General features: G+C 38.1%; 1 protein-coding gene across 1 annotated transcript; it reads left to right on the top strand.

The window, feature by feature from the left end:
• The first annotated feature begins 1,229 nt into the window (after positions 1–1,229).
• LOC122083987 (protein SIEVE ELEMENT OCCLUSION B-like) lies at positions 1,230–5,380 on the top strand. The gene is made up of 6 exons (XM_042651956.1): positions 1,230–1,588; positions 1,692–1,802; positions 1,913–2,361; positions 2,522–2,631; positions 2,917–4,554; positions 4,660–5,380. The coding sequence occupies exons 1-5, from the start codon at positions 1,400–1,402 to the stop codon at positions 3,093–3,095; spliced, it is 1,038 nt and encodes a 345-aa protein (XP_042507890.1). The 5' UTR covers positions 1,230–1,399; the 3' UTR covers positions 3,096–4,554; positions 4,660–5,380.
• Positions 5,381–14,466: the final 9,086 nt, after the last annotated feature.

Below are 14,466 nucleotides of genomic sequence, written 5' to 3'. Positions count from 1 at the left end.
GCTCCTACTTCACTCTTGCCTACCGAGTGCTCACTGACAATTGAGTGTCAATTGGCTAAAGTGAAAGGCCTCTTTGGATTGGCATAATTAAATGTGCAGGAAGGCTTTACACTTGATTTGACACCACAGTAGTATAGAGGAATGGGTTAAAGAAGGTACAAGGATGAGACTCTTCAAATTTCATAAAGGAGGAAAAGTGCAACTAAGGAACTAATTTAAAGGAGATTAGAATCCAAATTCTAAAGTGCAACAAAGGAAAATAATTTAAAGGAGAAGGAATCCAAATTCTGTATAGAGTAGTGCTTCTTTTTATTTTCTAGAGCAATATCTAAATACCTTTTAAATATCTTTAATACATTTTTAAGGGTTACAATGAGATTTTACAACATTCTCTGATTAAAAGTTCAAATAGATCCACATATGCATGCCCAAATAGCAATTATATACTCAATTTGTAAAGACTCATCCTACAAAAAACAGCTCTGTCAAAACATAGTTTTCAGTTTTCTATCATTCCCTGTTTTCGCATTGTTTTTGGATTCCTAAAGTTACAAATTCCTTTTTAAGTCTATGTATTATAATAATTTTGTAGGAACTAAACCCAAATGTTTCACAAGAATGGGTCTACCCTAGCAGTACTCATCCTACACCACTATGACAAAACATGTAGTACTATTTCACTTATAAAATTGAAACCCTTGATCCAATGATAGAACCCATCAAGTAGATAACCAACATAACCTGTTACCAGTTGACATAAAGAAATTAAAATACAAAGTTGGGTTTATTAACAACTTTGTGAAATAACTTATGTGAACCTGAATAGGAATGTATTCAAACTTCAGAATAATACATACCAACACACCACACACCGATTAGATACCCTACATAACTAAATATTATGACAAACCAAAAAGACATGCAAGTGCAAGCTTTTACTGGTTCAAGCTCCTACTACCATGCATAAGGTACTCGTCTGAAGGAAAAGAAAATCAAAACAAAAAGAGAACTAAAATTTATTTGATTATGTTCCCTTGACATGGCAGTAGCATTTTCTTTTCTATAAAGTTCCCAACCATTGGAAGCATAAAGAGACTAAATAATGGGATTTGGAACCAATGCCTAGCCCCATATAGAAGCAAAGAAAATTTTGACTTTGTTCCAAAGTTGGTTCCCCATAAGAATCTCCATCCTTTTAATAGCTATATATGCTAGCATTGTATCCAAAAATGAAACAAAGAAAATATACATTAAGGGTACTTGGCTGGGCCTTTGTACAAAAAACAACTCATCATCGCATTCTTCTTCAAATTGGATACACCAAGAGAAAGAAGAAAACAAGTTTAGAAAGATGGCAACCACTCCCATTTCAAAGATACCACAATAGCAACAACAACTGATGGCGCCGCAGCAGCAACACGGTGAGGGTCACGATCAATTCACCGCCTTAGATGACAATGTAATGACAAAGCAGATCTTGGCCACCCATGCTAATCATAATTTCCACAAGGTCGAACTCAGGCCCCATCTCCAAATCATTGAGAAAATCGTCCAGCACTCCACCACTCTCGAACGCACCAATGTTCACGTAATTATCATCTTTTTTGTCTTAATCTTCTTCTTTTTCTTCTTCTTTCATTCTTGCCTGTGCTTTGGTAAAGTTTGTATGATTAAAAAAAATGTACGTATAGGACGAGGAAGTTTCTTCACACATGGAAAGCTTGGACGAGAAGATCCGAAAGGTTAACTTCGTAGGTATGCTTGAAGCACTGGCTTACACCGTACACAAGATCTCCAATGAGGTTAGATAAATAATTGCATACTCTTATGTAAAATGTTCACACGTAGACATTCATATAAGTCACATCAAAATCGATATACATTTTGTTCTTCTCCTTCTTTACCGTGATAGATATCGTGCAAGTGCTTTGGGCGTGGAGATGCACGCTCGACAACAGTGGAATTGTTGAAGTCCCTATCAAAATTCTCTTGGGATGCCAAGGTGGTGGTGGCCTTGGCCGCCTTTGGAGTCACCTATGGGGAGTTTTGGTTGGTGGTGGAACTCTATCAGACACACCCTTTGGCCAAGCCCATAGCACTACTAAAGCAATTACCTGACATATTTGAGCAACTGGAGAAATTGAAGCCTATGTTTGAAGCACTTTGGAGCCTCATCAAAGCCATGCTCGATCTGACCAGGTGCATCATCCAATTCCATGAGCTGCCACCTCAATACATCTCCCCTAACCAACCACCCATGTTGGTGGCCACCGCTCTCATCCCCACTGCTGTTTACTGGACCATCAGGAGTGTCGTTGCCTGTGTATCCGATGTTATTGGCCTTATTGGTCTGGATCACAAGTATGTAATTTACATATCTCCCTCTCTACCTTCTCCATTGTTCATTCACCTTTGTTTGTAAGTCTTTTCCCTCTCTTTTTTTTTTTATTATTATTAAATAATTTTATGCATGACTAAATGCATATGAATTGAATCTTTGCTATGACTACTACAATTATAGATCTATTCCCTTCACTGTTGAGGCTGGTGAGCTGTCCAACTTAGAACACAAGGTCAACAAAATACATGAACACCTAACCAAGCAACTCGAAATTTGCAATCAGCATGTTGGTGAGTAGATGCAATCTCTAGACCTAGATATCAATTTTATTGATAGCTATTTGGGGCCTTGCTGATGGTAATGTCGAAGGTGGGGGTTCTTTGCTTTATTTGAATTGTATTGCATGGGTATGCTCATGAGTCTTCTGTTTTTCATTTTCTTTTCTTATTAATTAAAATCTGATCTTTTAACGAAAAGAAGAAAAGTTGATAATTAGTATGAACAAAGTTTAGTTGATTGAATCGAAGCTAGCGTCCTCTAATTTTTCAATTTTTGATATCCTGGTGGTGGTGTAGATGAGATGAAAGAGCTCGAAGCTTATAACTCTCTAGTACAACTGTTTGAAACGAGTCAGGTGGACAACATGAATATTCTCAAACCATTGATTCCCGCTAGTAAGGATGATTTGCAGCCGCTTGTTTATGGGCCCACTAGAACAAGGGTGATCAGCTCCACATATGTGGAGAGTACATAAGTAATCGCCTGACACGTGGTCAAGCAATAACAGGCCACCTTTTCTTCCCAACTGCTTTCTCTGGGAGTACTTTCCCAACTGCTATCTCTGGGAGTACTCTGGTTTTGGAGGTGAGGAACGAAATTTAGGGGTTCTCCTTGTTTTGAGAAAGAGAGAGAGAGAGAGAGAGAGAGAGAGAGAGAGAGAGAGAGAGAGAGAGAGAGAGAGAGATCCAGGTGTGTTTGTCTCTCTTGTATCCCGTTTGCTGCGGACCGGAAGAGGAAGGGGCGTGGGGTTTTCAGAGAGAACGAAAGAGGTGCATGAGTTGGATGGGAAGAAGATGATGTGGGTCCCACTATTTTCCATTAAAAAAAAAAATAAGAACTTGGAAGCGAAGCTCCTTTCTTGCCGAGAAATGATCAACTGCTTGTACGATCATCTGGAGTCGGTATCTAATACTTGTCCTTTTTACTTTTAAATATATCATTTTTTATCCTAAAAAAGGGTGATTGATGTTGATTCGTACGATCAGGTGATCGTAGGAGCAGAGTAGCAAATCCAATCTCTAGATTGCTAGTTATTTATTGGTCACGTGTTAACCTACCACCTAATACTCTCCCCATATTTGGAGAATGGATCTGTTGCTCGTACAATCACCTGGTCGTACAAGTCAACGACCAACACCTGTCTTTTTTGTTTTCAGATATACCCCTCTTTATCCTTGTAATGACAGAAAATGGGACAAGTGTTGATCGTTGACTTGTACAACCAGGTGATCGTACGAGCAGTGGATTCTATCTCCTATATTTGGATCTGATCCAGACTATGCAACTTTCTAGTCATCTCGATTCTCAACTATAAATCTAATACTAGTTTACTTGAAGCTTCACTCAATTATTGCTCTTTGTGTTCGTTTTGTATGTAAATATGTACATTACAACACAAGTAGTTTGGCATTGAAGTGCTCAGATATAAATGGTCGTTGTTGTTGATATCGGACTTGTACATCTCTCGAGAAGAATTTACGATTTTTAATCAGATCATGTGTGAGATGAGGTGGTACGTGAAACAAAAAATTGAAATTTTGGGTCTCCAAAGGATCATCGGTCGGTTTGAGTCTGGTTTCCAAGTGGTGTGGATCCCTGTGGTGGACAAGACTCTCCCATGGACCGAAACCATGCAGAGAGACTATGATCGATTGCAGGCCACTATGCCGGAGTACTCGGTTCACCAACCTTCTTTGATCAATCCAGGGGTGATTAAATACTTCAAGGAGATGTGGCACTTCAACAAGAAGCCAATCTTGGTGGTTTTGAACAGATTGGGTAAGGTTGAGAACCCCAACGCCCTCCATATGTTGTGGATCTGGAGAAGCTTTGCCTTCAATTTCTCCAGCAACCAGGAGAAAGAACTCTGGAGTTCAGAGACCTGGAGACTTGAATTCTTGGTTGATGGCATTGATGAAGATATACTCCGTTGGGTAAACATCATATCATAATCGTGACAACTATTTTTCTTATTCTTATTATCCAATTTTGTTTTATTGATTCTTGACATATAGAAGAAAAATAATTATTTTTTGCAGGTGAAGGAGGAAGAACAATTCATTTGCCTATATGGAGGAGAAGATATAGATTGGATAAAGAAATTAATGGCGAAGGCAAGAGCAGTGGCACAAGAAGTAGGCATACTATTCAAGATGATGTACGTAGGGAAGAGAAACCCGAAGGGTCGAGTGAAGACGAACATTGACATCATCAACAGAGAACCTCAGCGATTGTTGGAAAAACCACACACTCATCTGGTTCTTCTGGAACCGACTAGAGAGCATGTGGTATTCCAAGATGAAGCATGGCAGCACCATTGATAATGACCACATAATGCAAGAAATCATGACAATGCTAATCTTTGATGGAAATGAGCAAGGATGGGCATTGATCAGTAAGGGATCAGAAATCATGGCCAAAGCCAATGGAGAATTGTTCTTGAAATGCTTTGAGGAATACAATAAGTGGAAGGAAAACGTTGATGGTAAGGGTTTCATTTAGGAACTCAATGATCACTTGAAAAAGCTACACACATCGGATCACTGCAATCACCTCATCCTTCCAGGGACAGACAATATGATCCCCAAGAAGGTGCTCTGTACTGAGTGTGGGCGCCCTATGGAGAAGTCTGTGTCTGTCATTTACAACTGCTGCAACAATTAGTTGTGGCTCTCACCTGTTACTCCACTCCAACCTATACTACCATTAACAAATGAAAACACGCTCTATGTGCTTTCATTATCATAATATATATATATATATATAAAGTTATCTTTTTTACTAATAAGAGCGTTTAGTACTCATGGATTCCAAATTACATGCTTCTAGAATCTATGGAGTGGAAATCGATCAATCAATCTTATATGACAAAGACCAAGCAGAGTCAGCCAAACTATTTTCCTCCCTCGGAATAAATGCAAAGTACATGATTCTAAGTCATGAGATACTCCACAATTCCCTAATTATGCAATGTGGTATAGTTCTACCTTCAGCGTCTGACACCTGTTGTCACACCTCATTCACACAGAACCGGACCGGTGACTGGGTTAACTCCGGTTAACCCAAACCTGCCAGGATCATCTGATACAGTACCCAATCACAGCATACACACATCTAAGATAAACATTCAAAAGTTCAGCGGAAGACTTAATTTACTTGTAAATACCCCCAATATACTTGATACCCAAATTGTAGTATATAGATAAATACATGTGGGCCCGCAGGCATGATATTTACACAAAAAGAATAACAATTCACGTATCAAGTACACAAAAAGGGTCATCAAAAGAATCAAAAAATAAAACTCTGTACGGCGTCAATACTGCGGTTCCGCAGCACAGCCCCCGCACGTGCAATCTGTGCCGTGCTCATACTCCTCGGGGACCCATCAATCTTCATCGAAAGACTCAAATGTGGGGCCCGACCCTTGATCTTCAGGCTGGTGACCTGTAAAATCATCTAAAAGAGGTGCACACGTAGGATGAGCTCACTAGCTCAGTAAGTGAAAAGAAGGATCACACAACAATCACATCCATATGCACTATATGCTATGCAATTCATTTGAAATCTCATCCACCTAAACAACATTACTAAGTCTTTGGTTTGGTGCTACTACAATCACAGTGCGCGTATGCCTCGGGTACGAGCCACGAACTCAATCCTGCGATACGCCCATAGGGTTGTCGGAGAAGGCCCACCATGAGTACTCAGAAAAGTAAAGCATGCCGACTACCGGCTCTCAACATAAAAGTAAATGACAAAAAGTAAAGGTGCTGACCCCCAACAATTTAAAAGCAGTACGATTGGCCCTCTTGAATATACCACTGAGGTTACCAACTGTCCTAGTGACCAGCCGGACATATGTCTAACCGCCACAGTGACCCGACAACCGCGACCACTGCTTCCCCCAAGTGATAACCCAACACCTCAACCCCTGTTGAGAAGGGTTGTAGCACGGGAATATGATAATCCTAAACCGCATGTTCCTATATGACATAGTACGATTGCATAGTACCACCGCGTCCCATTCCACGGGCCACTAATGTACTCATTTCCAATCCGACTACGGCATCTAGTCTAATAATATATCATGCACAGTGATTCCATCATTCATCACATAAGCACATCAATCATTTAGCATTGAGAATGTAAAACACAACACACATGTCATAATCATATGAGGATGACTAAGCTACACATAATTTGCATGATAACATGGCTAATCTAGATACAATTGAATGATGTTAAACAAGCCTTAAAATAAAGTCAAATGTCCTCTCCCCACTTACTTGTTGTGTACAAAGACTCACGCCCGTTACGGGTGAGATCCGGCGCGAGAAACGTAAATTTTTGTGAACCTATCATAAATGACGGGGGTTAGCATTTCACCACCTTGGGGTCAAAACTAATAATATTTGATGATTAAATCATGTTTAGAATCATAAAATAAGGTTGCACGTCCGTTTTGGGTCCATTCGGACACAAAAATCACATTAGGGGCCTCACGGGTGGGTCGGACAGCCCACCTGTCACGACCCACCTGTCTTCTCAGGTGGGCGAGCTGGCCCATCGGTCTTCTCAGGTGGGTTGTTCAGTTCACCGATCCTGGCCCATCGGTCCTCGCCGAGGGCCTGCCTTCTCAGGCGGGCTGTGCGGCCCACCGGTCCCAGCCCACCTGAGATGGTGGAAAAATGCTTTTTTTCCTTGAAACTTTCCCCAACCTTTGGGAAATCAAATGGGGCTTTTTCAATCACATTTTTCACACATTCAAGGTCTTATAAGATGATTCTAACCTAGATCTAAGTTAGATTTAAGGATTGAAAATCCATCTTACCTTCTTTGCTCAAGAACTCTCTCAAACCCCAAAATCACTTCTTAGCCCAAGAAATCACCAATGCTTCCCAAGTCTTGTAAACACTTCTTCAAATCCTTCAAAATCAACACATAGACCATCTATTAAACCTTAGATTCATCATCTCAAGTGGGATTTACAAGATCTCAAGGAACTCTACACAAATCAAGGGTTTTACTTGGGTTTGGTGGAAGTTTAAGAAGCATAGCCTTTGCTCACCTCCAATCGTAGCTCTCGTGTTGGGGATCACTCTTCCGGCGTCAGAATGGGAAGATCAAACCTTGGCGCCACTTAAATCCATTCCTTCCTCCTCTTTCTTCCCCTTTCTTCTTCTCCGTTCTCTTTTCTCTCTTATTTTCTCTCTTCTTTTCTCTCTCCTCTTTACTCTTCACCAACTCTTTAGTGTAATAATGAGAAGATGAAAAACACAATAAATGTTATTTATACCTTTTTAAAATATCTATTAACCACATGGGTGGGTCACTCAGGTGGGCGGATGCACCCGCCTGTGACCACCCACCTGAGAGCTAAAAATTAGCCAACAAGTGGGATTTTTTATGGGATTCTATTCTCGACATGTATCTCACTCTCGGCACAAAGTATATTATACGTATGCACTTTAGGATACGGCTACATACCAGCATTACCCGAACATGGCCTTATGATACGTGCATGTGCACGGCTTGGGTACACCCGTCTCCTCTGGCACTGACTCGGACTTGTCTGGCCAACCTGTGTTCAAAGTCACCCTTGCCATCATGGTCCATAAGGAACCTGCCTTAACCCACTCTGGTTCGGGTCCCGTATAGTTAAATCGGGTCAACCGTGTAATTAGACCGATTTTAAAAAGTAGGGTATCACACCTGTCCTGCCAACGGGACGATTAGGATGAGGAGAGAATGATGGAACTTCACCAGTACCCTCACGGATCGGTTCTTTGACCAACCCGATTAGATCCAACATCATCCCTCTTTTGTCTCTCAACCTGAAACAAGAAGGAAAATTTGAAAGGATCTGAGCTGAAAGGAATAAAGCAGGAGTGAGTCAGTCTCTGATCCCCAAACTGTGGCAGTGACTTTCTCTTTCTCTTTCACTTCCACATCTTTTCCAATTCTCACTTCGTCTCTTACGTTATTTTTCTCTTGAGACTGTTAAACCTAGGTTTAACTCTGGCAGTTGATGAAAGTTCTTCAATTCCAGACCTTATCTCTCAAATCCTTCTCTTTTCTTCTTCATTTGTTCTCCAAGTCTTCCTCTTCTTATCTGCTACATAGGTCACAATTCACATATTCACAACAATGTATATTCCATACCTTCAGATTTTGAAATCAAACAGGGAAGACATAACAGTAAAAATCGCAGAGCTGCAACCTAGGTCTTTCATCGATTTCAAATTGAAAAGGGGAAAGTGTCAGTATGGTGGAATAAGATCCAACCATATGGATTGGGTTGGGTAATATGAGATCCGCCCAAAAGCGGTTGGAGATCAATTTCCTCTCTCTCTCTCTATCATGATCATCCACGTCGCCAAGGACACGTGTAACGCTGGAGGTAGAATTGCACCGCACTACACAATTAGGGAATTGTAGAGGATCTGGTTCCAAGCCAGGGGTGCATCTAGTTGTCACAAGTAGGGGTGTCAATTGGTCGGGTCAGTCTAGTCTCAATGGGGCCTAGCAGGGCCTAGCAGGCCTATGTCCTCGAACCATGACCTACTTATTTAAAAAATGAGTCAGTCTCGATCGGTGTCATGTCAGGCTCGATCAGGTTCCAAGCTTTAATCGGGCATCAACTAATCAGGCTATAATCGGGCCTTAAACGAAATAATGTACCAATAAACCGTTAAATGGGCCTTAAACGGTTTTTATTTTTCTTAAATTTAAGATACTTTAATTAATTTTGTTAAATCATCAACAATTTTTAAAAGATATTACACTTAATTATAGTCAATAATTGATTAAAAAAATGTCAATATATACCCTATTTTATCCCAAAAAACCAAAATACCTATATAAATGTGTCAGTCCAAGTCCAACTTGCAGAAGAGCCGGGCCATTCGGGAGGCCCATCGGGCTTACCCTTGCACTGTGTACTACCTATTTATAAACGGGCCGGCCTTAGGCCCGACACGTTTATTAATTGAACCGATCAAAGTCAAACCATAAAAACCACTTTTTACCCCTGCCTAAAATGCAACATTAAATGACTTTTTGGTGATAAGACAAGGGTAAAAAATTAAGTAAGTTTACTTCATAAAAAAAAAAAAAAAAGAGTAAGTTTACAATCTTATTGCAACCAAGGTCGAGTACACTTCAGCACCATTTGATAACGTTTTTGTTATTTTTGTGTCTAGCAACAACAGAAACGGTTTTTCACGTTTTCAGAAACAAAAACGGATTTTTTGGTGTTCGATAAACCTATTTCTCGAAACGTTTTTTCTAAACATAATGCCACTAAAAAATCTAGTAGTGTCATCGGATGCCCGAAAGGGCGAGAGGGTTCGATTGCCTCTTTTTAGGTTTAAATAATTGAGAGATTTATCAGGTACAACAATCTTTTTTTTATCTTAAATTCGTTTCTCGAAATGACGAAACAAGTTAAGTCTAACTTGTTTCATCAAAGTTGTTTCTAGAATTGTAAATAAGTATAAATTTTGATTAATGTTTCTAAAAATGGGTAAAATGGAACAACTTTATCAAACGCTTTTTAAGCTGTTTCTCCGTTTATGGAAACAAGAAAATGCAAAAATGATAGAAACGGAACATTGTCAAACAGTGCCGAAGATCTTTCCTATAAATAATAATATTCACTTTAATTGTATTAATATGATTCGCATCAAAGATTAAAAACTTGAAATCAAGGATGGCCCGAGTCTCCATCAAATCCGATTAAATGATCAATTCTGACCCACCTAAAATTATTTTGAAAGTGGTCTGACTCGTTTAATCACACATGAATCTAACTTGATGTGTTAGGAATATGAATTAAACAAAATCGAAATTTACTTGCCTAAAGACTTTTTTTTTTTTTGGTAGAAGTCAAAAGACTTCAAGACATGGCAAAATTTAAAGCTATATCTATTGCAATATTTAAAATATAAAAAAATGAAATTACAAATTGCTGATTGATGATTGATGATCAACACCAAAAGTATATATTCTTAACTTGAAAACATATATGAGTTCTGGACATGGACTTAGAGGACGGTATCAATATCATATTGGTATCGGTCGATTATCTGGATTAGTGTGAACCAGTCAATTTTGCCCTTGCCATTTTTAAAAAGTATAAGTTTTTTATTGTTTTACCTCTGAAATGATATAGGTAATCAATCTGGATCGATTAAGAATTGATGATCGATCTCAACTGATACCGATATAATACCAATATAATACAATTGATACGGTCGATACGATATTAATACTTGAAACCATGGTTCTGGAGAACACTTTTAGGCGCAACAAAAGTGTTTGGATTGTCTCCATAAACTTTTCTTTAGCAAAAGAGAAGCATAAATCTATTTAGAAGCCTAAAAATGGTTAGAAACATGTTAGGTATAACATGTCTTAAGAAATTGCGGAGAAACAGAAATGACCCAATTCAAGGGCATTTGGGTAACCTTAAAATAGGTATCAGAAGATAGTCTCTTCTTCAAAGTTGTAGATATTTGAGTTACGAATTTAATTCAGTTGGAAAGAGGCCAATCCAAAGTCGGACAAAAAATTATCTCCTAAATACTGAAAAAAATATCAATTTTTTAAATGTTTGTCAAAGTTGGGAGTGACCGAACCGGATGGTGGTCAACTGGCTGAAGCCTTGGTTGACTGGTACCCTATCGATCGATATGTTCAGTCGATCGATGTAAGATTGACTAGCTTGCCTAAGCTCCAATGGCTCTCTGACGGCTAGATTTTTTTAATGGTTTTTTTTTTTTTTTTTTTTTTTTGAGTGAGATTTCTTATCTATTTATCCCTAATCTCACGTATACCTCCAATTCGACTCATTATTAACAATTAATCATAACTTTGAAGGAGTATTATTTGAGAATTAGAAGTGAGATTAGTTTATACCATCTCTTGAGTTCAAGTTTTTCATTTTTCATTCAAGAAGAACTCAATGTTCTCTACAAGTCTTCGTCTACATCTTGACATTTGCATTGCAAGAATTAAGAATACTTCAAATATGCATTATTTTATATCATTGCATTTCATTCACATACCACACAAGAGGTAACTCTAAACTTTTCTATTCCACTTTGAATTTGTTTTTGTCCAAGACTTGGGTTAACTCTAGAATTGGACATTTTATTTACACATTGTTCTAGATCGTAGTTAGACAAGTGTTGTAGGACCCTCTCATCTTTGAAAGATTGTAAGGATCTTTACAAGTCTTCGTCTACATCTTGGCGTTGTAAGAGTTTAGAAGACTTCAAATGTGCATTCTTTTATATCATTGCATTTCATTCAAGCACCACACATGAGGTAACTCTAAACCTTTCTATTCGATTTTGAATTTGTTTTTATCCAATAGTTGGGTTAACTCTAGAATTGAACACCTTGTTTGCACATTGCTCTAGGTTATACTTAGACAAGTGTGGGACTCTCTCATCCTTAAGATATTATGAGGACCTTCTTATCCTTACAAGATTGTAAAAACTCTCTCATCCTTGAAAGAGATTGTAAAGAGCCCTTTGATACTTGAAAGAAATTGTAAAGGACCCTTCCATCCTATAAAGAGATTATACAGATCATCTTATCCTTAAAATAGTTTGTAAAAGTTTTTCTCACTTCCTATTGTATTGAAAGGAAAGAGCTAATTGAATACCTTACAAGTGAAACTTGTAGGGAGTGAATTAGACTAGGATTGAGTTGAACCACTATAAACCTCGATGTTGTGTGATTATGTTTAATTTTATTATTCCTTTTTTTTAAATTTGCAATCATACTTGGGAACTATAACAAAAAAAATTCAAAATACACTAGTATAACCTTTTCACCCCCTTTATGTTATTTCAGTTGGTATCAGAGTGGGAGCTTAACTATTTTAAGTTTATTTTTGTCTTAAGTGAGTCAAAGTCCATGACCACATTTAATGGATCACCTGAAAGTATGAATGCATCTACGCCTCAATACTTCAGTGGAAAAAAACTTTCCTTCTAAAAATATAGGTTTAAAATTTTTATTTGTGGATATAGTATCCTTATATAGAGGGCCATAGAAAGAGAACCGAACATTGTCACCAAGGACGTTAATGGAAAGAAGGTGCCAAAGGATGAATCAAAATGGATCATCGAAGACTTGCTCTTCTTCAATTCAAATTCGAGCCCTTATCTTCCTACATTGTGCCTTGAACGAAAAGAATTCAACCGAGTCATAATGTGTGATACACCCAAAGACGTGGGATACACTAACAGTTGCACATGAAGGTATCACAGAGGTAAAAGAAATAAAAGAAAATGAATCAATTTTTGAAATGTTTACAAGGTTTACTGACATTATTAATAGTCTTAAAGGATTAAGAAAGACTTATACAAATTCTGAAAAGTCAGAAAAATCCTGAGATCACTATATATTGCATGGAGACCAAAGAAGATGACTATAGTTGAAGCTCGTGACCTAAATGAAATATCTTTGGACTATCTCTTGGGATCTTTAAAAAATCATGAAATAAAGGTAAAGGCTAAAAATCAAACTTCAGAACCAAAGAAGAAATCCATAGCTCTCAAGGCATTCCAAGATACAGAGGAAGAAAGTGATGATGATAAAGAATTTGATATGGAAGAAGAACTCTCACATGTCACTAAAAAATTCTATAAGTTCTTGAACGATAAGGGAAACAAACAATACAAGAGTCTATTGTTTTATGGTTGTCCTTGTTGGCAAACTCAGCCTCGTGTCAGTGATGACGTGGCCAATTTGGTTGATGTGGACGAAAGTGGTGATGTGATAGCGTTCAATGTCTTTATGAGATAATAGTGTTATGTGATGCGCATAGAGTGGATTGATACATCTGTGGTAGGTGGTGTGGGATTCCGAGTCAAAATTGACAAATTTAACCTATTTATGCTTGGGGAATTTTCGACAGTGAAAATGATTTATTTCGAAGATGGCTTGTTCATAAAAAATTTAGAGTGTAATTTATCCAGTGCAACACACATGATTTCTTCGTGTCTTGATATCATATGAAAAAGTTACAACATCCGTAGTCAAAAATAGCTTTTGTGGTAGTCGAGGGCAATTTTAGTATTAAAGTTTAATTTTTTGGAAGAAATTTTCTCTATCTAGCCTTGTGTGAAAAATCCAATCATTTCAACACACTTAGTTTATTCTCATTTTGTTTTCGTATGAGGAAGTTGGGGCATCAGAAAGATTCAGGGGCATTATGGTCTTTTTATATAACTGAGTTTAATGATCGAGTCTTCTAAAAAGTTGTAGAGCGTCAAGTCATGGTTCCAACCCACTTCCTTTTCTCTCAATCAGATATCGAACAAAGAATCTATGTGTTTTTTTGTGAAGCCGATCAGAAAATCCAAATCGGATTTTGCTCAAAACATCTCAGTAATGGCAGGGTTTTTAGAAGATTTTTTGAAAAAAATTGAGGGGCTATATACAAATATTATACAGTCAGGGCCTGGTGTAGGTAAAGAAATGTGGGTATGATTCAGTGAGGAGTGCGTGCAAAAAAAAAGGAGTCTAAGGGATTAGAATCCTATAGCCAAAAGCCATTTCAGCTTTTTGTAAAGCAACTAACAACCACCCACTTTTTGGTTAAAGTAGCAAATGAAAAGGCATACGTCAACCCTACGCCAACATGATGTCAGTAGGGTCAAATCAATGACTTTATTGATTCTAAATCTATAGCCTTTATTAAATCCAGTTATTAAATCCTACGACTAGGATTAATTGATCTCTTTATACAAGATAAATGGTCATCATCTTGCCCTCGTTGCATACACCGCCATCATACACTATGCCACATTTGAAGATTCTAAATG

The sequence above is a fragment of the Macadamia integrifolia genome, chromosome 7, assembly GCF_013358625.1.
Source record: "Macadamia integrifolia cultivar HAES 741 chromosome 7, SCU_Mint_v3, whole genome shotgun sequence".
NCBI lineage: Eukaryota > Viridiplantae > Streptophyta > Magnoliopsida > Proteales > Proteaceae > Macadamia > Macadamia integrifolia.
The sequence above is the reverse complement of the archived record's forward strand: the minus strand, read 5'-3'. Positions and strand labels throughout refer to the sequence as shown.